The sequence below is a fragment of the Mandrillus leucophaeus genome, unplaced genomic scaffold (genome assembly GCF_000951045.1).
Source record: "Mandrillus leucophaeus isolate KB7577 unplaced genomic scaffold, Mleu.le_1.0 Scaffold448, whole genome shotgun sequence".
NCBI classification, from domain to species: Eukaryota; Metazoa; Chordata; class Mammalia; order Primates; family Cercopithecidae; genus Mandrillus; species Mandrillus leucophaeus.
The window spans coordinates 2,601,183-2,625,793 of NW_012104787.1; the positions used below are offsets into that span (position 1 = coordinate 2,601,183).

The 24,611-nt window shown below is 41.6% G+C and overlaps 1 protein-coding gene across 1 annotated transcript in view; it reads left to right on the plus strand.

Annotated features, from left to right (window-relative positions):
• Positions 1–24,611, plus strand: part of RDH12 (retinol dehydrogenase 12 (all-trans/9-cis/11-cis)) — a 33,053-nt gene that overhangs the window by 6,940 nt on the left and 1,502 nt on the right. Inside the window, exons 2-8 of the mRNA XM_011994220.1 lie at positions 12,601–12,655; positions 14,200–14,486; positions 16,266–16,384; positions 16,880–17,035; positions 17,832–17,936; positions 18,755–18,964; positions 21,058–21,247. Coding sequence (XP_011849610.1) covers positions 14,419–14,486; positions 16,266–16,384; positions 16,880–17,035; positions 17,832–17,936; positions 18,755–18,964; positions 21,058–21,247 — 848 coding nt within the window. The 5' untranslated portion in view covers positions 12,601–12,655; positions 14,200–14,418. The remainder of the gene's footprint in view (positions 1–12,600; positions 12,656–14,199; positions 14,487–16,265; positions 16,385–16,879; positions 17,036–17,831; positions 17,937–18,754; positions 18,965–21,057; positions 21,248–24,611) is intronic.

Sequence of the window (24,611 nt, forward strand, 5' to 3'; positions counted from 1 at the left end):
TGAGGTGTAATCTCATTCCGTCACCAGGCTGGAGTGCAGTGGTGCAATCTTGGCTCACAGCAACCTCTTCCCCTCAGGTTCAAGTGATTCTACTGCCTCATCCTCACAAGGAGCTGGGCCTACAGGCACACGCCACCACACCCAGCTAATTTTTGTATTTTTAGTAAAGGCTGGGTTTCACCATGTTGGCCAGGATGGTCTCAATCTTTTGACCTTGTGATCCCCCGGCTTTGGCCTCCCAAAGTGCTGGGATTACAGGCGTGAGCCACTGTGCCAGGTCCAACAATATCTTAAAGGATTAATTAGGTCAGAAAAAGACATAATTTATCATTTGAGTTTGGAAAGTTTGTCAAATATCAAAAATTTAAAACACTTGAAATAACAAAATAGAATTAATAGGCAATTGTGAAATAAGTTATTCACTTAACCAAAGTGATAACTCAAGGATTTCCAAAAAAAAAGGTGAAAACCTTCATTCTTTGAGAGAGGAGACTTAATTTTCCAAACAATAAGCCATAATAAGAACAGCATGAAGTCAATTAAATTCATTTTTCAAAATTTTATAATCTATAACATTTTAATCTTGACCATAAGATATAACTTTCATAAGCCTTTCATAACCTTTATAACCTTTAGGAGTTGGTTAATGCTTCAAGAAAACCTTGTTAATGTGACACAGAGGCCCATATGCTGGTCTTGCATCAGTATGCCTTTGACATTAATGACTAACATGTAGAGAAACATAACTTATTTTATCTCTTAAAATTGGCCCTCACAATCTCACATGCCCATCTCTTCCATGATAGTCCCTGGGCGTTGAGGAGTTTAATAGCTTTAATTTCTGGCCCTGTGTTTCAGGAATGCAGTTTATTTTGATTGGCATCTTCTACCAGGCCTGAAGATGGGGCTTTAATGGCTGTCAGTGTTTAAAAAATTAGCAGGATTTGGGGTCCTTTTTAGGCCAAGGTGTCAAAGCCCTGTAACTCAGTGTCACAAGTGCTTTAAAAGAGCATAAAGAGTATGAAAGGAAAATACCTTGGGCCCCAAAATCACTAAGGAAATCTCAAGCTGGAAACTGCTTAGGGCAAACCTGCCTTCCATTCTGTTCAAAGTCACTCCTCTGCTCACTGAGATAGATACATGTCTGATTTGCCTCCTTTGGAAAGGCTAATCAGAAACTCAAAAGAATGTAACCGTTTGTTTATCACCTATTTATGACCTGGATGCTCCCTCCCCACTTTGAGTCTTCCTGCCTTTGTTTTAAGTTGTTCCACCTTTCCAGAGTGAACCAATGTACTTCTTACATATATTGATAGATGTCTCATGTCTCCCTAAATGTATAAAACCAAGTGGTGCCCTGACTACTTTGGGCACATGTCATCAGGACTTCCTGAGGCTGTGTCATAGGCGTGTCCTCAACCTTGGCAAAATAAACTTTCTAAATTAACTGAGACCTGTCTGAGATTTTCTGGGTTCACAAGAGAGATACACGGATGTAATAAACTTAACTTTAAAAAAGTTTTAATATTTTTTCTAAGCAAACCAAACTTAATATGACAACTTGATCATATAAAAGTTTTTGGTTTTGTTTGTTTTATAAATCCTCTTATGGTGACTTACATAGACCGTTTGTGACATGCTTGGACTTTCCAGTTTGTCCTGAACATCCCACCTTCTTAAATAACCAGTCATTTTACTCTAGGACTAAACTTACCATACAATATTCTTTTTCATATGAAATTATTTCTCTTTAAACTTTCTTACCAAAAAAAAAAACCTCTTTATTTTTATAACTTTCTTTACATTTCTTTTATTTCCTGGTTCCTTTTACCTTGTTTTATACATGGTCTTTAAATAAGCTTTGAATTAGACAAAAATTCTTCACTTTTTTTAAACGACACACTTTTTTTTAGAAAGAATGTTTTCCTACAAATATATTTTTATTGGAAAATATCCAAATAATGAAATACCTATTATTTAATTTAACTTTAGATTCTAAATTATGATGAATGTGTCTACAAGTATTTATTCTATTACATTTACCTAATTATTTTAATTGTTTACCTAGATTATTTATGAAAATTGTGATAGTCATCATTTAAAGTTATGGAACCACCATTGAAAAATTATAACTGAGACAGTGAAAAAGATTTAACTTAACTGACCCCATCCTGCTTTTAACTTTCAAGCTGTCCTTGTTCATTCCTGGGCATAGGCCAAATAAACTTTGGGAGGAACTTAGTTTATAGTTTAGCTTTGAAACAAAGATGATAACAAACCTTACTTCCTGTGGACTAGACCGCCTAAAGCCACAAAATTAAAGTTATGGTAATCTTACTAAATTTAAGATGTAGCTATTTTTATTAAACCAATATCAATGTCTTATTTATTAAAGATTACACAAGCAGAGATAATTCTGTTTTGGTCTGGGTTTATAGTTTTCTAATCCCTATGCCAAATTTTGACATCTTATAGTATTTGGCAGGGATAAGTATGAAATTGCTTGATTAATAAATGCAAACAAAAATGTATGCTGGCAATTCTTAAGACATTTCTAATATTACTTTACCAATAATTTTAAAGCTAGCTTATTTATTACATATTTTACTTAAGTTATATAAACTTGAAAAAGCTTTTGACTAGTCTTCCTTTTTCTGATAAAGTATTTGATTATTTAAGTGCTTTTATTTTTCTTTAAGCCAGCTAATTAGAGCTCTTTTATACATTTTCAGTAGTGAAACATCATGTACACAACACATAAATGCATTGACATATTAGTCATGCCAATAGAAGTATATCTTATAGATTCATAAAGACATTTTCTCTTTCCTGTCTTAGACTTTCAGATTCTTGATAACCTGTTTCACAACCCTAGGCAGCTGTCAGCTAAATAGCCTTAAATTTTCATATTAAAGGAAACAACTCAGGTGAAAAATCAAATAGCAAAATATACACCATTAGGTACAAAGAGAAAAAGTCTGATGGTGCTAGAGGGATATTAAAAATGGATGTCAAATCAAACATAAAAATATAGAAAACTATCATAAGATTATGTGCAGAGATAAATTTTATTTAGATAAGGACTACCTATCTTTTTTTTTTCTTTTTTTGAGATGGAGTTTTGCTCTTGTTGCCCAGGCTGGAGTGCAATGCTGCGATCTAGGCTCACTGCAACCTCCTTCTCCCAGGTTCAAGTGATTGTCATGCCTCAGCCTCCTGAGTAGCTGGGATTACAGACATGTGCCACCATGCCCAACTAATTTTTGTATTTTTAGTAGAGACAGGGTTTCATCATGTTGCCCAGGCTGGTCTTGAACTCCTAACCTCATGTGATCCACACACTTTGGCCTCCCAAAGTGCTGGGATTACAGGCATGAACTACCGCACCCGGCCTGGGTCTACCTGTCTTTTAACTGGATCTCTGAGCTCTGGGAGGAGCCCACACTGAATCCTGGGTCTCCAAAAAGGGAGAATTATTTTGAGGTTAAATCATATGATGCTTTTGTAGTGCACTTAAAATGTTTTTTTTTGTTTGTTTGTTTTGTTTTTGTTTTTTAATAAAGACATTTCTAAGTGTCTAAACTACAGTCTTTCTTAAAAATTCCAGAGCGCCCTCTGTTGCAATGACTATTAATGAAGAAAACAGAATTCAGTCAACTGAGAAGAAAAAAACTTTTGCAAAAAACAAACAAACAAACAAACAAAAAAAGGACAAAATCCTGGGAGAGAAAAGAAAACAAAAACAAAAACATGAAGGCTTTTTAAATACAAACACATCTTGGATGTTAACTTTTAATTAAGCTGACTTTTAACCATTGAGCTCCTTTTAAAAAATCTTTTAAAATCTCATTACTATATTTCATCTAGGAAAAATTGCTGCTATTTCAGAAGTACCAAGTATCAAACCAGAAAGGGTTTGATTTAGGAACCAAACCTAGGCTGTTGTGTGGTAGGGAAAAAAAGAAGGCAGAACTTTAGCTATTGAACTTCAGGGTGGGGTGACAGCATTGCTTTCAGTTGGCCTGGCTAGCAAAAAGGTGGCCTTGTTATGTAAATAAAGCCCCTTTAGTAGTCAAAATAAAAAATGTTCCCTTCTTTCTCTTTTTTTTTTTTTTTTTTTTTCTTTTGCTGGCCATTTTTCTCCGATACCACACCACCTTTTTTTGTGTGTGAGAATTTAACCACTTCAGAGGCCTTATTCCCCATAATTTGGAACTTTCCTTTGGATTTGATCGAGTTGGGTAGAGTTGATCAAACCCAAGGGGAAAAAGACTGAAACAACAACAAAAACAGAAACAAACAACAAAAACCCGTTAAGCAAAACAAAAGATCGCACAACTTATATGATTACTGAGTGCTCTAATGGTAAGGAGAAATTAAGACCAGCTGGTTGTTAACTTTAGCCAAGACAAAACACCAATTCAGCTACTTACCTAGAGGTGGGTCTCAGGCTGAAGATGGCTGTCTATCATCCTAGAAGCAGGAAAAAAAAAAAAAAAACCTCCTCTTCGTTATTGGAAGTGAGCTCAAACTCCATGAAGGGGTTACCTGCCTTCCATCGTCATGGAAGCAGAAAAACTTGCCTTTCTTGTTGAAAGCAAGTAAAACTCCAAAAAAAAGAGGAGTTGTACAGCAAAATAAACTTTAGATCTTGACCAAATTTTGGGACATCAGGGATTCTCTGGAGGGAATATTCCCAGACCTCAGCAAATTGTCCTGTTGGTTTGAGACATAAAGTTAGCTTGTGCTGGTACCAGGCACCCACAGGACATTTGTCAAAGGTCAGGGGCATCTCCATTCAGAATCCCTTTGTGGTTACCTAAATGTAAACCCAGAAAATTTGAGAAAGGTTTCAGTTAATTTGGAAAGTTTATTTTGCCAAGGGTGAGGGTGCGTACCCAAGATACAGCCTCGGGAGGTCCTGACAACGTGTGTCCAAGGTGGTCAGAGCACAGTCTGGTTTTATACATTCTAGGGAGACATGAGACATCAATCAATATATGTAAAATGAACATCGGTTTGGTCCGGAAAGCCGGGACAACTCAAAGCAGAGAGGGGGCTTCCAAGTCACAGGTAGGTGAGAGAAAATCAGCTGCATTATTTTGAGTTTCTGTTTAGCCTTTTCAAAGAGGCAATCAGATATGCATTTATCTTAGTGAGCAGAGGGATGACTTTGAATAGAATGCGAAGCAGGTTTGCCCTAAACAGTTCCTGGCTTGAATTTTCCCTTTAGTTTGGTGATTTGGGGAGCCCAAATGTTTTCCTTTCACAGTAGCAACTATTAGATTTTTAAAAATCATAATTTCCTATTTACTTTTCTCTTGTAATTAACCTCTTGCTTTACTTTGAAACAGGGTCTCGCTCCATCTCCCAGGCTGGAGTGCAGTGGTGTGATCACAGCTCTCTGCAGTCTCCACCTTTAGAGCTCAACCTCTCCTCCTGCCTCAGCCTCTCAAGTAGCAGGGACTGTAGGAGTGCACACCATGCCCAGTTAATTTTTTTTTCCACTTTTTTTAGTAGAGACGAGATCTGATTATGTTGCTCTTGGTCTCAAACTCTTTGCCTCAATCAGTCCTCCTGCCTCAGTCTCCCAAAATGCTGGGATTATAGGTGTGAGCCTCTGTGCCCAGCCTTGTTTTATTTTTGTACCTAATATTTATTCATAGTTTTATATTCTTTTTATTAAAAAGAGCTCCCTAGCCTTTCAAAAGGAACTGCCATCTTCGGTAATTCTCCAAAACAACAAACACTCAGGGAAAGAGGAGAGACACCAATATATGGTCTCTAGGCCTTTTAGAAAACATGGAGTTGTTCCTTTGGCCACATCCATGCAAATCTACAAGAAAGGTTATGTTGTAGACATCAAGGGAATGGGAACTGTTCAAAAATGCCCCACACATGTTACCATGGCATTGGGGACTGAAATAGGATGTAAAGTTGAAAAGAAGCTAAGGGATTTTTGAAATTAAATGTTAGGGAATTTTTTTTAAATAAAAGAGGACCAATAAGCCCAGGCCTTACACCTACACTGTGGTGAGGTGGTCAGGATGGCAGGGGCAAAGCTGTGCAAAGCTTCTGCCAACTCAAGGCATTCACTGAATGCCCCACACATGTTACCAAGGCAAAACTGGAAGAGCCTATCAACAGTGTTCCCCAGCATGCTGTTGGCATTGTTGGACACAAACAAGTTAAAGGCAAGATTCTTGCTGAGAGAATTAATGTTTTATTGAGCATATTAAGCAGTCTAAGAGCCAAGATAGCTTCCTGAAACTGTTGTAACCAAGCGAGTTATAGAGAAACGTCACACTCTGAGACGAATTCAGGAGTCCTTTATTAGCTGGCGACGGAGAGACGGCTAGTGCTCAAAATTCTCTCAGCCCCGAAGAAGGGGCTAGATTTTCTTTTATACTTTGGTTTAGAAAGGGGAGGGGGGGAGTCTAGTTAAAACAATCTTACAGAAGTAAAGTGGGCAAAAAGTTAAAAGGATAAGTGGTTACAGGTAAGCAAACAGTTCCAGGTGCAGTGGCTTTAAATCTATCACAAGGTGATAGACGTGGGGCTTTGGTTGCTATCAACCGGACACAAATGCGGGGGCTTAGGGTACTATCAACCAGGCGAATTCCTGGGAACTGCAGATATAGCTTGCCACAGTATCTTATCAGTTAATTGCATTCTTGGATGTGCTGGGAGTCAGCTCGCACAAATTAAGTCCTAGAGGAAGAAGGGTGGGCAAGGGGCTGCGAGTGAAGGAGCCAAGATGCAGTCTGTCTGGCTCTCTTAGTTAAGGGAGAGTCAATTCAGGTCAAAACAAGGTAAGGTATCACAAAACATGTAAAGGAAAAGGATCAGAAAAAGAAGGAAGCAAAAGAGAAAAGTACCTGAAGCGCCAGCCTTCTCCACTTTGTGAAGCTCACTTTGTGAGAACCAATGGAAAGAAGCCTAAGTTGCTGGGACCTGTTCCCTGCGACTTCATAGCATAATAGCTGTAAAAACAAAAAAAACAAAAGAACAACAAAAGAAAAGAGCCCCCTAAATCGGATAGACTTCAGGCCCTACAATATCCAGATCTACTTCTGATGATGTTTTATTTCATAAGCTGGGCAGTAAGTCATGGTGAGTATTCTTTAAATGATTCTCTATATTATTTGGTTTACTCCAAACACAAACTAGTAAAACATTTTGTCTAAGAGGCTTTGTTTTCTTTATCTGTCCTAGTCCTGATGTTGGATGCCTATGACTTCACTGATTGCTGTAAGCCCTTGAGTTGGCAGAAGCTTTGCACAGCTTTGCTTCTGCCATCCTAAGCACCTCACCACAGTGCAGGTGTAAGGCCTGGGCTTATCGGCCCTATTTTATTTAAAAAAATTTCCCAACGTTTAATTGCAAAAGTCCCTTAGCTTCATTTCTACTTTATTTCAGTTCCCAATGCCAGTTTGTTCTTTTTCTAAGTATCTTCTGAAGGAGTGACTCACCATTCACTTCTATTGGAATCCAAATTTTGCAATATTCACAAAGTTGCAAATAATTAAAATAGGATATCTTAGAATCTCATAACCAGGGAGAGATTACTGTAAACTCAACCATATTCACCACTATTTATTGCGTATCTGCTTCATGCAAACCTTGGTTCCATGTGCTGGGGGAACACAAATGTAGACCTTATTTCTGTCCCTGAGCTGGTGAGATAAGAAGTTGCCTAGAGGCCAGGCGCAATGGCTCACGCCTGTAATCCCAGCACTTAGGGAGGCCAGGCAGGCAGATCATGAGGTCAGGAGATCGAGACCATCCTGGCTAACACAGTGAAACCTCGTCTCTACTAAAAATATTTAAAAAATTAGCCGGGTAAGGTGGCAGGTGCCTGTAGTCCCAGCTGCTCTGGAGACTGAGGCAGGAGAATGGCGTGAACTCGGGAGGCAGAGCTTGCAGTGAGCCGAGATCACGCCACAGCACTCTAGCCTGGGCAACAGAGCGAGACTCCGTCTCAAAAGAAAAAAAAAAAAGGAAAAAAGAAGTTGCCTAACTAAGTTATAAGTCAAACCATTGTGACTGCTGTACAGAAAAGGCAAATACAGTGTATGGGAGCAAGAAAAGTGGATGATTGATCAGGATGGGTGAAAGCTGCAGAGAGGAGACATTTAAGTTGGACCTTAAACACAATAAAAGATTTCTTCACCTGAAAACAAATTCCATTTATGTTAGAAAGTTTTTAAAAAAGTGAATACGGCAATTTATAACAAATTTTCATTTTGAAATGTTGTGCTTCTTGATTTTCCATGACAGGGAGCGTGTGCATACACATGTGTTTGTGTGTGTGTCTGCATGTGTACTTCCATTACATTTTAATCTGAACATTTTCAAACATGTATAATAGTTTCAAGAATTTTACAGGCTGAGCGTGGTGGCTCACACTTGTAATCTCAGCACTTTGGGAGGCCGAGGCCAGCATATCACTTGAGGCCAGGAATTCGAGACCAGCCTGGTTAACATGGTGAAACTCCATCTCTACTGAAAATACAAAAAGTAGCCAGGTACAGTGGTGGGCACCTGTGGGTCCAGCTATTCAGGAGGCTGAGGCAGGAGAATTGCTTGAGCCCGGGAGGCGGAGTTTGCAGCGAGCAGATATCACACCACTCTGCACTCCAGCCTGGCGACAGAGTGAGACTCCATCTCAAAAATCAAAAAAAAAAAAAAAAAAAAAGAATTTTACAATAAACATCCATATATCCATTATCCAGATTCTACATTAACATTTTACTATACCAGTTTTATCACATATATAAAACAAATATAGTGAAACACCTGCTTTACTTCCTTCTATCAATCTATTTTATTACTGTACTTCAAAGTAAATTACAGACATCAGTACCCTTCCCCTTTAAAAACTTCAGTATGTATATATATTATTCATTAACTAGAGTTCAATATGTATTTAGCTTTTTTTCCTTTGGATGTAAAATTTATATACAGTGAGCTGCACAAGTCTTCGGTATATATTTGCTGTTTTGACAAAGGCATAGACTCATGTAACCCAAACGCCTGTTGAGAGATAGAACATTTCCATCGTCTCAGAAAGCCACTCAGTGGAGGTGTGTTTTTGAAGTCTATGTGGACGCAGATCCCAGGCATTGTAGACTAATGGAGTGATTAGAGGTAAACAGAATTAAGCTGGGAGAAGGTAAAGTTTCGAAGGACAAAAGGATTAGTAGATGGCCAGCATCCCAGGCCCTGAGAGGATATTAATAACTTGCTGTGGACAGTAAGCAGGTTAGCTTGGCTATAGCTGAGTGAAAGGCATGGGATACTAAGTAAAACGTTACTGTGCTCTAATCCTTTTCAATACTACATACAACAGGGTTATCCTGTAGGCTTACATTCTGGAGGGCAGTGGTTCCCAAATGGGGGTGATTTTGCCCCATAGTGGACAGTTGGCAATGCCTGGAGACATTTTTGATTGTCACAAGGGGATAGTAGTGCTCCAGGCATCTTAGTGGGTAAAGGCCAGGGATGCTGCTAAACATCCTCCTTTACACAGAACAGCCACTCACGGGAAAGAATTATCAGGCTCAAAATGTCAATAGACTGGGCATGGTGGTTCCTTCCTGTAATCCCAGCACTTTGAGAGACCAAGGTGGAAGGATCACATGAGCCCAAGAGTTCAAGACCAGCATGGGCATCATAGTGAGACCGTGTCTCTCTATATATAATTTTTTAATATCAATAGTGCGTGCTGTGAGTTAAGAGTAAGGGTTGCTGATCCATAGGGGGAAAAATCAATGAAAGTTACATACTAGCAGCAAAAATTATTTTTCTTTGAGAAAGACAGTGTGTTTATTTCAGCTTTTAAAATCAAGAAAAAGGAACAATAAGCCATTATTATTGGTTTAAAAATATACAGAAAAAAGTGCTTCCATTTTGGTTTGCTGTTTAGGGTCAGGGCATGGGAAGAGGCAGCAAGTTCCTCATGGCTGGAAATGGAAATAACTGCGGTGCTGTACAAGCTCCTTAGGGAAGTCAGGCAGGGGTTGCAGTAGAAAGATAGAATCTGTCATCTTCCACCTGTCTCATCTGGCTTCCAAAATATGTGATTTGAAAAATAGGGAAGAGGAGAAGGAGGAAAGAAGGAAGAGAAAGAGAGGCTTACAGTTTGCCCTCTCACTCTAGTTTGTAAAAGGCTCCATTCTTAGCAGAGTATCCATGACAGGGATAACCAGGAGACCAGTACAGTATGAGCTGCTAGATGATTTATGACCAAAGGTCAAATCAGCAAGCAGCTTCCCAGCTCTGCTTCATAGCATGTGATCTCCACACATCCCTGCCTCAGTGTCAGCCCTGGGAGGATGGCTGATCTGGGAACTTGACCTGTGATTCACTCATGGTGAGACTAGAGGAGGATCCTTCTCAAAGGTGTTGTAAGTGATGAGTGCTTTGTCATCACTGAATTTCAGGCCCATTCCTGCACCGGTTCCTCTGGTGTTTTCATCTCTTTCTCTCTGTGACTTATATCTATATCTGTCTCAGATTGAAAATCCCTGAAGAGCAGGTATCCTATTGGTCCCTGGCTTTTTTGATGTTGATTACAATGAAGTGGGTGATGATTATGGCTTTGCTTATGTGACAAAGCGTGTTTAAGAATGTCTCAATACCAGTTTGAGAAATAGCTTTATTTGTGATACTGCAGTGATTAATTTAACAAAGATAAACATGTCAGTTGTTGCAAAGTGATATGGTTTTTGAGAGAAATTAAGGCCATTGGGGCAGAGATAAATTGATAAAAGTTTATTGGAAGCCAAATGTGAGAATCTATCCAGCAAGATGCACCAACAAAGTTGGGCATGTTCCAACATCTTTTACAAGTTGAAATGCTTTTGTAAGACCGTTTAGGAGAAGGAAGGGGGACTCCTCATATCGGAGTTATCCTTTTCCATTGGAGGGTACAATACAGAGGTTACAATCATTGCCTATGGATGACAGCGTACAGGCTAAAATGTTTTATGCACAAGACAATCAGTAAAAGCAAATCAGCAGAGCTTTATGATTTAGTCCTTTTGAAAAGAACACAAAACAGTGTCCTTTTCAATGTCAGTATTAATCAGTAACCTGATAATTAATCAATACATAGTTTGAGGAACTCGCGATAGAATTTGAGTGACTCACAATAAAATTCTTACTCAGAGACAGGATGTAAGCCATCAGTCTTAAGACCTTTTCCAAGCAGTTCATTTGGAAGCCTGTGAAATGTGTCCTGTAAGTTGTCAGGGTGTTTTTGCTGAAAACATTATTTGTTTTTTCTTTTTTTTTTTTTTTTTTAGAGACAAGGTCTTGCTCTGTTGCCCAGGCTGGAGTGTAGTGGCATGATCATGGCTCACTGCAGCCTCAACCTTCTGGGCTCAAGTGATCCTTCTGCCTCAGCCTCCCAAGTAGCTGGGACCACAGTCTGTGCCACCAGGCCAGCTAATTTTCAGTTTTCTTTTTTGTAGAGATGGTGATCTCACTATGTTGCCCAGGCTGGTCTTGAACTTCTGGTCTCACATGATCCTCCTGCCTCGGTCTCCCAAAGTGCAGGAATTACAGATGTAAGCCACAGTGCCCAACCAAAATGTAATGTTTATTTACATAAATTATTTATTTATTCTGTTTCTTAATTATTTATTCTTTTTATATAGCTGTATACTATCTATTATGTGGCTTTACTATTGATGGACATTTAGGAGGTTTCCAAACTTTTGCTATTATATACAATGCTATAATGGTAACCTTATAAATACATGGTAGTAGAATGTTTAGGTGAATAAGTGCATGCACAGCTTTACTAGACATTACAATACTTCTCTCTACGGAGACTGTAACAACGGACTCTCCCACGAGCAATGCATCCGCATTATTTCTTCACATGCTTGCCAGTAGATCATACTACAATCTTTTTGACCTTTGGCAATCTGAAAAGTGAAAAGTGGCTCCAAGTGTAATTTTAATTTGCATCTCTCATATGAGCGAGGGTGAAGAGACACTTGTATTTCCTTTTTTGTAAACTGCTCTTTCAATTGGGTTGTTATTCCTTTTCTTATTGAGTTGTAGGAGTTCTTTATCTACTAAACCAATTAGTCTCTTGTCTTCAAAGCCTGTTATCAATATTTCCCCCCAGTTTCTCATTTATCTTGCCTTGTGTATGATGGTTTCTGTCATGCTCATTTTTTAAATTTTAGTTTTTGATTTCCTGTCTTACTAGAAAGGTCTTACTACCCTAAAAATGTGTCCAGTGGTTCTTCTTAATACTTCAGTGGTTTCATTTTTCATATTTATGTCTTTGAGCTATTAGAATTTTGGAAGGATCAAGTTTGCTTTTTCCCAACTGGATACCTAGGTGCTACTAAATCCCCATGTGTATTTGGGTCTATTTCTTGCCTTTCCATTCTGTTCTATTGATGTGTCTGTCTATTCACATACCTGGACTTAATAGTATGGTTTAACATTTTGGTACAACTTATCAATGATCTGATGGTGGTCTTTAGATGATAATATTTAACATTTTATTTTAGCAAAGTGTTTGTGTATTTTTGTAATTCTAGATGCCTTATGGTGCTTCTAATATCTTCTCTCCAGAGGACTGCATGCTGTTCTTAAGGACTCTCTGCTTCCTGGACAAGCTAAAGATAAGGTGAGTATCATCTTCATAAATGCAAGGATCTTAGATTTGAGTCCAGAAGTGTCTGCTGGGAATGATCTGATCACTCCTTGTTCTGTTGGTCAGGTCCATGGGTTTCCCCAGGGGCAGAAACTGTGTCTTCCTAGTATGTTGCACAATTCCTGGTGCAGAGAAACACTCAGTAAGTGTGTGTTGAGGATGAATTGACGAATAAGGACATGAACACCTGCCTGCCACAGAAGTCTTCTTTCATGCATGGGTATTCCTGAAGGCTCCTCTGGCTTCACAGGAAGGGAAAGAACTGGGAAATTATTCCTGGGGTCCTGTCCCAGCTCTTTGCCTATTCTCCTGTCCAAGAGAGGAACATAGAGTGAGGAAGGGCAATGAATCCCATTTACCCTCCTCCCATCTCACACACATCCAGAGGCATGATCCTAGCTCACTTCAACCTTGACCTCTGAGCTCAAGTGATCCTCCTTACTCACTCTCCCAAGTAACTAGGATTACAGGCAATCACCACCACGCCCAGCTAATTTTTTGTAGAGACAGGGTCTCACCATGTTGCCTAAGCTGGGGCTTGAACTCCTGGCCTCAAGTGATCCCCCTACCTTGAGCTCTCTACCAGCATTTTCTTGTATTTCCCCTCATCAATAGCATTCAACTGAAACATCACCCACGTTCATCATCGCTCCCTTTTCTACACCATGGCCTTGAGTAAAGCAAGGGAGATAGGAATCAGAACAGCTAAGCATAACTGCTGACTCTTATACACTGTTTAGCATATGCTAGTTTCATTTTCCACCAATGTAATAATTGAACACTTAAAACAAGTGGGGAGAGATATATATATATCATATGTGGTTTTATATATATGTAAACTATATATATATAAACTATATATATGTAAACTATATATATGTAAACTATGTATATGTATAATCATGCCCATTGTAGAAGTGAGAAAACTGAGTTAACAGAGAGGTTTAGTAACTTGCCCAGGGCCATGGAGCTTTTAAATAGATTCAGCGCTAGAGTCCGTGCACTTAAACACCACACCCTTTCCTTGTAATATGCATGTGCGTGTGTTAACTTCATTGAAGTATACTATAAATTGCAGAAAACTGCACAAGTCGAAAGCATATGACTCAGCAGATTTTCACAAAGTGAGCACACCTGTCTACTATCACCCGGATGAAGTAACAGAACACTCTCAACCCTCCAGGGGTTCCAGTCATCTCCCTCCCAGTCACTGCCCCCTCCTCCCTAAGGTTAATCGCTCTTCTGACTTCTCTCGCCATTCTTCTGGGAGTTTCCTTCCTGTCCTATTTTAATCCACCGGTATTTTAAGCATCATGGGGTTTGTGGCTAAAGTTAGAAATATTCTATATAGTCCATCATACAGTAGGGGTGGCAGTGGTTGGGAGACCACATTTCCTAGAGAAGAGAAACAATTCAGGATGGGGGATTTAGGGGGTACTTGCTTTAGTTTCCCCACATTCTCTTTGCCAGTAAACCTAAGTAAGCTTCTAACCTTGCCTCCGTCCCCTCCCTGCCAGGACTACATCTCCCAGCAGGCTGTGCTCTGACAGCTCTCGGATTTAAATAGGATTCTGGGCTCTGCTCAGAGTCAGGCTGCTGCTGAGCACCCAGGACGGAGAGGAGCAGAGAAGCAGCAGAAGCAGCCAAGAGCTGGAGCCAGATCAGGAGCCTGAGCCAGAGCTGGGGTTGAAGCTGGAGCAGCAGCAAAAGCAACAGCAGCTACAGAAGTTGGAAGGATGCTGGTCACCTTGGGACTGCTCACCTCTTTCTTCTCGTTCCTGTATGTGGTAGCTCCATCCATCAGGTTTGTCTTAATTCAGCAACTCAAATAATCGTTTACAAAGACCTGCACTGGAAGCCGGTTCTCAGCTGCTGAAAGAAGAGAAAGGGAAGGAGGCTGACGGAGAGAAAGTCAGAGCAGGAAAAGCAGAAAGGAAGGGGGTGCTGTGGCTACCATGGTGGAAAACCAGAAGGAAGCATCTGCAGCTGGGTAGAGGTGGGGCTGAGTTCTGGCCCCACCTGAGCTCTGGGGAGAGTTCTACTGCCAGCGGAAGGCTGCGTGGATGACTCTGTCAAGTAGCTCAACAGACACCTTAGGTGGGAGTCCTTGCTTTTTCATTTTATTCCTTTGGGTGTCTCTGAAGAATTCAGAGACTCTGTCCCTATTCAAGGTGGCCCTGCTGGCTTGTCATGCTGTTAAGTACCAGGTAGTTTGGGAAAGAAACGAACTCTCTTCCCTTTAAGACTACCCTCAATTAATGTTTTGGGATGACTCTTTTGCTGTGGGATTTCTAGAGGTGTCAAATAAATGTGCATTCTAAGTGGAGAATTTTTTAATTTCTTCTTTTTTATTTTTGCTCTGTCACCCCAGGGTGGAGTGCATTGGTGTGATCATAGCTCACTGCAGCCTTGAACTCTTGGGCTCAAGCAATCCTCCTGCCTCAGCCTCCGAGTAGCTGGGAATATAGGCATGTGCCACTACACCCAGCTACTTTTTAAATTTTTTGTGGAGATGGGGGTCTCACTATGTTGCCTAGGCTGCTCTCAAACTCCTGGGCTCAAGCGACCCTCCCCCACGTTGGCCTTCCAAGATGTTGGGATTACAGGCATGAGCCACTGGGCTCAGCCTAAAAAATTTCTGATGATAAAGGAGGTTAAATGGACCTACCAAGGACAGTGTGATTCTAGGTTCTCCATAGAGATCTGGGTTCAAGTCCCACTTCTGCCACCACTATGTGACATGAACCTCTCTGAGCCTCAGTTTTCTCTACTGTAATGTGGAAATAATACTGGAGACATTAAGAGGATTAAAATAAATTACATATGGAAAGTGCCTAGCCTAGTAATTGGCAGTCAGATGTTGTGCAGGAAATGTTAGTTCTGCTACTCTGTATTCTGTTTTGGGACCTGTTAAGTTAATTTCGTGTAAAAGAGTGCTTTCTGCCCAGAGGTCTGAAAAAAGGAGATTTTATTTCTGTTTGCCATTGGCCAGAATGAAATCTCTAATACAATGGCTGAAAGCCTTGGAAATGCCCCACTCCCTAAAACTGGAGAGGCAGCCTAAGATCAGTATCCGTGTATGCCATCCCCCAGAGTGCTAAGAACAGTACCTGTGTGTCACCCACCACAGAGTGCTGTTCATCAGTTACTCATGATAATGGTTACTGAATATTGACTCTGCTAATGTTTATCATGCGTATGTTTTGAATGTAGCTTAGAGGCGAAAGCTTTCCTCTGGAACCTCTAGAGGTAAGAGCTAGATGTATTTATTATCTAACAGGGAAAATCTCCATTGGCCCTGACTCGAGCATTTACTCTGTTTGCTAATATGATTGTTTGTGGCTTCTGGGCAGGTGACCTTCCCACCTGCAGTGATGAACAGGCGACTACCTTGCCCCATGGAAAAATGTTGTGCCATGAAGATTAGCTTTTATGAGTCTCCTGACTGCAACTTAAAGATATCCTTCTTTGAGACTGGATAGCTTATTTATTTATTTATTTATTTATTTATTTATTTTTTAACGTATCTTAGTGTGAGCTAGTGAAGGATGGTACGTGACGCTCTTGTTTCCCTTGCCGATAGGAAGTTCTTTGCTGGTGGAGTGTGTAGAACAAATGTGCAGCTTCCTGGGAAGGTAGTGGTGATCACTGGCGCCAACACAGGCATTGGCAAGGAGACGGCTAGAGAGCTTGCTAGCCGAGGTAAGTGTTTCCCCTTTAGTCTCCAAAGGGTCATGCCTCCCACCCTTCTTTCCACTGGGGCCTCTGTCCATATTTCTTTATGTTTCCTCCTAGGCTTGGGGGCTCTGACTAGAAATTCAAGAAACCTAGGATTCAAGTCCAACTGTGACACCAACTTACACTGTGGCCTTCAATAAACTGCTTCTTCCCTACTCCTTCTCTATTAAATAAAATAAGGAAAACAATGATGTCTGTGTATAGCCAAGTCAGTTATTCTAAAAGGAGATACTAAGCGACATTAAATATCAGAATGTAAAACCTGGGAACCAGGTTCCCAGCCCGGGATTAAACTGACAGCAAGAAGACTGAATTACTGTGAAAAGCCCAAAGTGGCAATACGGCCACTCTACCATTGAGGGAGGGCTGGGAGAATGAATGCTCTGTCCACCGGTCCTACTGTACCTCTTTTATAGCCTAGGATATGAACATACTGCTCTCTTTTTGTCTTGGACCCAGGAGCCCGAGTCTATATTGCCTGCAGAGATGTACTGAAGGGGGAGTCTGCTGCCAGTGAAATCCGAGTGGATACAAAGAACTCCCAGGTGCTGGTGCGGAAATTGGACCTATCAGACACCAAATCTATCCGAGCCTTTGCTGAGGCCTTTCTGGCAGGTGAGGATCTGATGGGTAACTAGAAAAGCAGGAAATCGGGCATGGGAGTGGCTGCTCCATCCTGGACCGTCTATGGTCTTTACATCAGAACCATGATCCACGCCACTAGACAGGTTCTGCCACATGAACCAGCAGGACAGGGAATTGGCAAGAGCATGGTGGGTAGACAGACTGGGCAGGATCCTTATCGTCTTTTTGCCTCAGCAGTGGGAATGTTGGAGGTGTCAGTTCCCTGTCTGGGCTTGCACCTTGGCATCAAGGTGTGGCCACAATGCCACTCTCTTCTTTCATCCTGAGAATCAACCTTCTGTGGCCATAGGCATGAGATGAAGTTGTGCTGCTGGCAAGTTCTTCTGGATCTTGGAAAATGACCAACTTCTACCAAGGACTATGAAATGCATGAGGGACATCCTGGGACCATGTCTGGCTTGTGTTACCACTGGATTCCTAGTGCCCAGCAGAGTGCACCTGGTCCAGAGTTGGTAGTTAGTACACATTTGCTGAATAAATGAATGAACAATGTCCAGGAAGATAATAGTAACTAAAATTACTCATTAGAAACCCAGTGACAATGCTTATTGGATGTCACTGAGATAGATCCAAATGAAGGATAGTTATTGACTGCTGAGGCAATACCTTGTTTTAAAAGGAAGGGGCAGAGCAAGTGACTCCTATCAAAATCTTACTCCAACAAAGACAACTAATGAACAAAGGGAAGGGGCAATTATGCAGGTCTGTGACAGGCAGCCAGGGGATTCCTTGCTAACCACAGGATCTCCTTGGTTGTGCCCTATAGAGGAAAAGCAGCTCCATATCCTGATCAACAATGCGGGAGTAATGATGTGTCCATATTCCAAGACAGCTGATGGCTTTGAAACCCACCTGGGAGTCAACCACCTGGGTAAGTATCTTTGGGTGACTAAAAAATGAGGTACACCCACTATCTTTTCTTTAGGAAGATGACCCTGTGTAAACGTGGAGAATGTCCAGGGGCCTTCATAGAGCCTAGGAATTCCAATAGACTGGACCCATTGGCTTGTTGTTCGCTGTACCTCTCCTGATCAGTCTAAAAAAGTGAGATCCTCCTACCCATACCATTAAGAAGCCCCAAATTTCAGGAAATACCAGGGAGAAGAATGTCATTCTTGGATGGGGCAGTGGCAGTACAAGACTTGCCAGGCAGGGCCAGGCCTGTGGGTATGCAGGAATCTGGGCTTGGCTGGAGGGGTCACATCTACATGAGGGCCAACCAAGCCATAGGTTGGTCCATGGAGGTAGGCAATCCTTGAGAACTTGAGGTACAAGGCAGGCTGGGGTTCAGCGTTCAAGGCGAAGACTTTAGGGAGGAGAGCATGGAATGTGTTTTCTGATCCTAAGCAGATGTTATCTTCCCTGACTATTCTATCCCTCTGTCTATACACAAGTGTACCTGAGTCCCTAGTTATGCGATCATGGACAGAGTGGGAGTAGGAAGCCAGCAGGTGGGTCAAGGGCAGAGGTACAAAGTAATATAGATTAAGTATGATTGCCTTACTTGTAGTCCAGCTCTGGCTCTTGCTTTGAGGAATCCACAAACTCAGACCAAATTGACCATTAGAGTTACTCATGGCATCAAAATTGGTTCACACCCAGAACATAGTGAGCTAACACTGAAGTCCTCTCGGCTCCCACATGCTGAGCCTGAGCTGCCGTTCCACCTTCAACTGGCTCTCCTCACAGGCCACTTCCTCCTCACCTACCTGCTCCTGGAGCGGCTAAAGGTGTCTGCCCCTGCACGGGTGGTTAACGTGTCCTCGGTGGTTCACCACATTGGCAAGATTCGCTTCCACGACCTCCAGAGCGAGAAGCGCTACAGCAGGGGTTTTGCCTATTGCCACAGCAAGCTGGCCAATATACTTTTTACTCGTGAGCTGGCGAAGAGGCTCCAAGGTAAGTCTGGAGAAAGGATCAGGTTTAAAATAGCAAAAACGGTCCTCAGACCAGATTAGAGGTCCACAAAAACTTGGGAAGTCAGGCTGTCAAACATGCACGTGTCAGTAATAGCTCTGTGCACTAAGGAGAATGAGGTTATGAATGAAGTAAAAACAGAGTCCTTGCCCCCAGGGAGCTTAAAATCAAACAGGGGTTAAGAACCTCATAAAGTTACCTTGTATTTATGTCGTATCTTATCTCTGATCTCATTTGATTTTCACAATAGCTTTTTGCAACAGGCAGAGGCTTTTTGTTTGTTTTGTTTTGTTTTGTTTTGAGACTTGAGTTTCGCTCTTATTTCCCAGGCTGGAGTGCAGTAGTGCGATCTTGGCTCACTGCGACCTCTGCCTCCTGGGTTCGAGTGATTCTCCTGCATCAGCCTCTTGCGTAAGCTGGGATTACAGGCACGCAATACCACACCTGGCTAATTTTGTATTTTTAGTAGAGACGAGCTTTCACCGTGTTGTCCAGCCTCTTGAGTAAGCTGGGATTACAGGCACGCAATACCATGCCTGCCTAATTTTGTATTTTTAGTAGAGATGAGCTTTCACCGTGTTGTCCAGGTTGGTCTCAAACTCCTGATCTCAGGTGATCTGGTGGCAGAGGCCTTTTGTAACAGGTTTATAGAGCAGAACTGAGGTCCAAGGAAATGGCCAGCTAAAGAGTATATGGCAGGTGAGGGCGTCAGAACTGAAATGTGGGTGCTCGGCTTTAAACCTAGGGTGCTTCCTTCTGGGTGCCATTTGCTGAGGTCCACATGGTGATCTGAGCTACAGAGCTGCCACTGCCTGGACTCAGGGAGTTAGCGCTGGATTTCAGACCCCTGGGTCCAAGCTCTTGCTCTACCACATGCTATAGCCCCATGTGGATGTGGATGTGGATGTGGATGTGCCCCTTTAACCTCTGCTGACTTCATCTTCTCAGCTGTAAAATCAGGTCAGGCCGGTTCTTACTCCTTAATGATTCTGTGCCCCTCTGGAGCATTGGGTGAGCTGCTGGCTCTGACATCTGCGGATCTAGGGGATCATTTGTTACAGTGAATAAACCAGAGTTTGGGAACAATGATCTTTACTTCCAGAGTGCCTATAGAACAAGAAGACGGTAATCATAAAAATAAACAATAACAATTACAATAATAATTGAGAGGTTTATGTGTGCCATGCACTACACATCTTAACTTAATACTTCCAACTTTCCTGTGAGGTGGGTGCTATTATTTTCCCCCACTCTAAATACAAAAAGACAGGCACTGACGGATTAAGAAATTTGCCCAAGGAAGATTCCTAGCTGAGTCAGTATTCAAATGCAGACAGTCCATTCCATGTTTTTAACTTTACATCAGAGTTCAGATCTTGGCCCTGTACCCTGCCAGGTATAACCTTAGGCAATTTACTTAAACTTTCTGTGACTTAGTTTTCTTTGCTGTAAATGGGCATCATAATATTGTGAAATGTTCTATTTCACAAGCCTCTTTAAGAATTAAATGAAATAATACATTTAAAACATGTTGTATAGCCCTGGCACATAATTGGTACTGAAAAATAGTGATGGCACCAGGGATATCTTGGGGGGGTGTTAACCCCCATAATCTGCATCACCATCCCTCAACCTATACCTCATAAAATGTGCTTGGCAGGCAAATGCAGCTCAAAATAAAGTCCTATCCACCACTTTCCAATCAGACTGCTACCCCTAAATTCCTCCTGTAGAAATGATAAAGATACCACTGTCAATAATTGATACTTCTCACTACATGTTGTCATGTTTATTACTAGTACTAAAGCCACAGTATAAAAATAACATTGAAATAGAAGGATCTTGAACCAGGCACTCCTTTTGGAACATAGAAGGCTGAGAAGGCTATAGATCTTTCTGAAAGAGATCAATTCATTCCTGTTCAAATTCCACCTGGCCAGGAGTGGTACCTGCTGAATCCTGGGGTTATGTTTCCTGAGTCCCTCTTTCTCACTTGTGTATTTTGCTGCAGGAGATAAGCTGTTTTGCTGGGCTCAGAGTGTGTCCCTGATCTAATTGTGCCCTCTTTGTCCTAGGCACCGGGGTCACCACCTACGCAGTGCACCCAGGTGTTGTCCGCTCAGAGCTGGTCCGGCACTCCTCCCTGCTCTGCCTGCTCTGGCGGCTCTTCTCCCCCTTTGTCAAGACGGCGCGGGAAGGGGCGCAGACCAGCCTGCATTGCGCCCTAGCTGAGGGCCTGGAGCCCCTGAGTGGCAAGTACTTCAGGTGTGTGAAGGCAGTGCGGTTCTCTCCACCACCTGTGCGCATGGGCAGTGTAGGACTCACTGGGCTGTGCATCCTAGGCAGCTAAGTTTGTTCCCGATGATGCAATCCAGGTTTGGGTTAGGACTGCAAACAGAATGCTGTTGCTTTGTTAAGGAAACTTACATTACAAACTTATGTGTTGGGAAGAGTTGCTTTTCTGGCTGTATTTTATACCTGTGTGCCACTTTTCCATGTAAACTTTGCAGCTTTCTGAAAGCTTTTAAAGAAGACTGTTGCTGTTGGTTATGCCATGGAGAGAATGTTAGCAGGCCCTCTGGATCCTTTTTCTCCTTCTTTAAGCTTTTGGCTCACTTGATTCATGAATTTTTTAATATCAATTAGTGCAAAGTGCTGGGGAATGTCCTCTCTCTTCGGTGTGAACTCTGTCCCTCAGTGCTGCCAAGATTGGCACTATCTGTTGAAATATAGACGTAGAAATTTTAGTGCTGAATCTTATCATGAACTCAATGAGCAACTAGAGTCTGGGAATAAAGGGAAGCCCAGGGTGAAATCTCTTTCTGATTCCATGACAGAATCCAGCCCTGTCTGCTCTGTTGTCCCTCTTTGTTCAAGGCTTTTCATCAGTGCAGTATTTATTCTGTGAAGCATTGGAAATAATCTTAGTGTCTGATGAGAGGGGAATGGATAAGTGATAATAGCTAATGTTGCTTGAGTTTTTATAATGTGTTTGGTACTCAGTTCTGAGTGTGTAATGTGTATTAATTCATATAATCATCACAACCCTGCGAGGCAGGTAACATTACCCCAAGTTTTCACATGAAACTGAGGCACAAGATAATTAAGAAACGTGCTTAAGGTCATATAGCTTGTAAGTGGTAGATCTGGGATTTACACCCTGGCAATCTGGCTCTAGAGCTGTGCCATTCAATGTGGTAGCCACTAGCCACATGTTGCTATTGAGCACTGGAAATATGGCTAGTCCAGATTGAAATGCAGTATAATATCAGATTTTTGAAGACATACAGGTTGAGCATCCCAAATCTGAAAATTCGGAGTCTGGAATATTTCAGTAAGCATTTCCTTTGAGTTGTATGTTGGTGCTAAAAATGTTTTGGATTTCAGAGTATTTCAGGTTTTAGATTTTTGGGGTTTGAGATGCTCAGCTGGTAAGTACAATGCAAATATTTCATAATTCAAATAAATGTAAAATCCTAAATACTTCTGATCCAAGCATTTTTTTTTTTTTTTTTTTGAGATGGATTTTCACTCTTGTCACCCAGGCTGGAGGGCAATACATGATCTTGGCTTACTGCAACTTCTGCCTCATGGGTTCAAGCAATTCTCCTGCCTCAGCCTCCTGAGTAGCTGGGATTACGGTGCCCACCACCATGTGGGCTAATTTTTGTATTTTTAGTCAAGATAGGGTTTCACCATGTTGGCCAGGCTGGTCTTGAACTCCTGACCTCAGGTGATGCACCTGCCTTGACCTCCTAAAGTGCTGGGATTACAGGTGTGAGCCACCGTGCCTAGCCCCAAGCATTTCTTATAAGGGATGCTCAACCTATAGTATAAAAAAGAAGTGTAAATTATCTCATTTTACATTTTTAAATGAGATAAAAGATATCTCATTTTTTATATTGATTGCATGCTAAAATGATTTTGCTATTTTGGGGTTAAATAAAGTGTTTATTTAAAACTCAATAAATTAATGTATAATTAAAGGTTACTAAATAAATTTCACCAATTTCTTTTTACATTTTAAATATAGCTGCTAGAAAATTCAAAATGACATATGTGGCTCACATTTGTGTTTCTCATCATATTTCTTTTTTTTGAGACACAGTCTGACTCTGTTGCCCAGGTTAGAGTGCAATGGCATGATCTTGACTCACAGCAACATCCACCTCCTGGGTTCGAGGGATCCTCCTGCCTCAGCCTCCCAAGTAGCTGGGATTACAGGTGTACACCACCACACCCAGCTAGTTTTTGTATTTCTAGTCAATATGGAATTTTGCCATGTTGACCTGGCTGGTCTCGAACTCCTGACCTCAAGTGATCCGCCCACCTCAGCCTCCCAAAGTGCTGGGATTACAGGCGTGAGCCACTGTGCCCGGCCTTGCCATCATGTTTCTATTGGACAGTTGCTACTCTAGAGTCTGAGTGTTTAACATTGCTGCCTTAAATATGTGATAAAATACACAGTCATTAAGTATCATATTTTTATATAATATGTAATTAATAGAAAAATGTTAGTGATATAATGTTGTAAGGAAAAAAACTGGAATACAAAACTATATGATTATTTATACATAGAGAACAGTCTGGAGGGACACCCAGCCACTGGGCAGTAGTGGTTACTTCCAGGGAGTTTTAGGGAGAGCCAAGCAGAGTATGAAAGATGATTTTTATCTTTTTATGCTAGGTGTTTTTTTATTATTTAAACATTTTGCCAGGTGCAGTGGCTCATGCATGTAATCCCAGCACTTTGGGAGGCTGAGGTAGGTGGATTACTTGAGGTCAGGAGTTAGAGACCAGCCTGGCCAACATGGTGAAACCCCATCTCTACTAAACATACAAAAAATTAGCTGGTCGTGGTGGTGTATGCCTGTAATCCCAGCCACTCAGGAGGCTGAGGCAGGAGAATCACTTGAACCTGGGAGGCAGAGGCTGCAGTAAGCTGAGCTCGCTCTACTGCACTCCAGCCTGGGCAACAGAATGAGACTCTGTCTCAAAAAAAAAAAAAAAAATTTTAAGGCTGGGTGCGGCAGCTCACGCCTGTAGTCCCAGTAGTTTGGGAGGCCAAGGAAGGAGGATTGCTTGAGCTCAGGAATTCCATACCAGCCTGGGCAACAAAGTGAGACCCCCATCTCTACTAAAAATCAAAAAATTAGCCCAGCATTGTGGTGCATGCCTGTAGTCGCAGCTACTCGGGAGGCTGAGGTTGGAGGATGGCTTGAGCCTGGGAGGTCAGGGCTGCAGTGAAGAGTGATAGTACCACTGGACTCCAGCCTGGGTGACAAAGTGAGACCCTATCTCAAAAAAAAAAAAAAAAAATCCTCCTCAAACTAGACACAGTATGATCCCGGTTTTATGTGAGACAGAGAGAGAGAGAGACTACATCTCTATTTATATCCAAACAAAGAAAAAAGACTGTACAGAAAGCAACTGAATGAGAGACTTTTCTTTTTTTTGACAGAGTTTTGCTCTTGTTGCCCAGGCTGAAGTGCAGTAGCATGATCTCCGCTCACTGCAACCTCTGCCTCCTGGGTGCAAGCCATTCTCCTACTTCAGCCTCCTGGGTAGCTGGGATTACAGGCACCCACCATCACACACAGCTAATTGTTTTTTGCATCTTTAGTAGAGG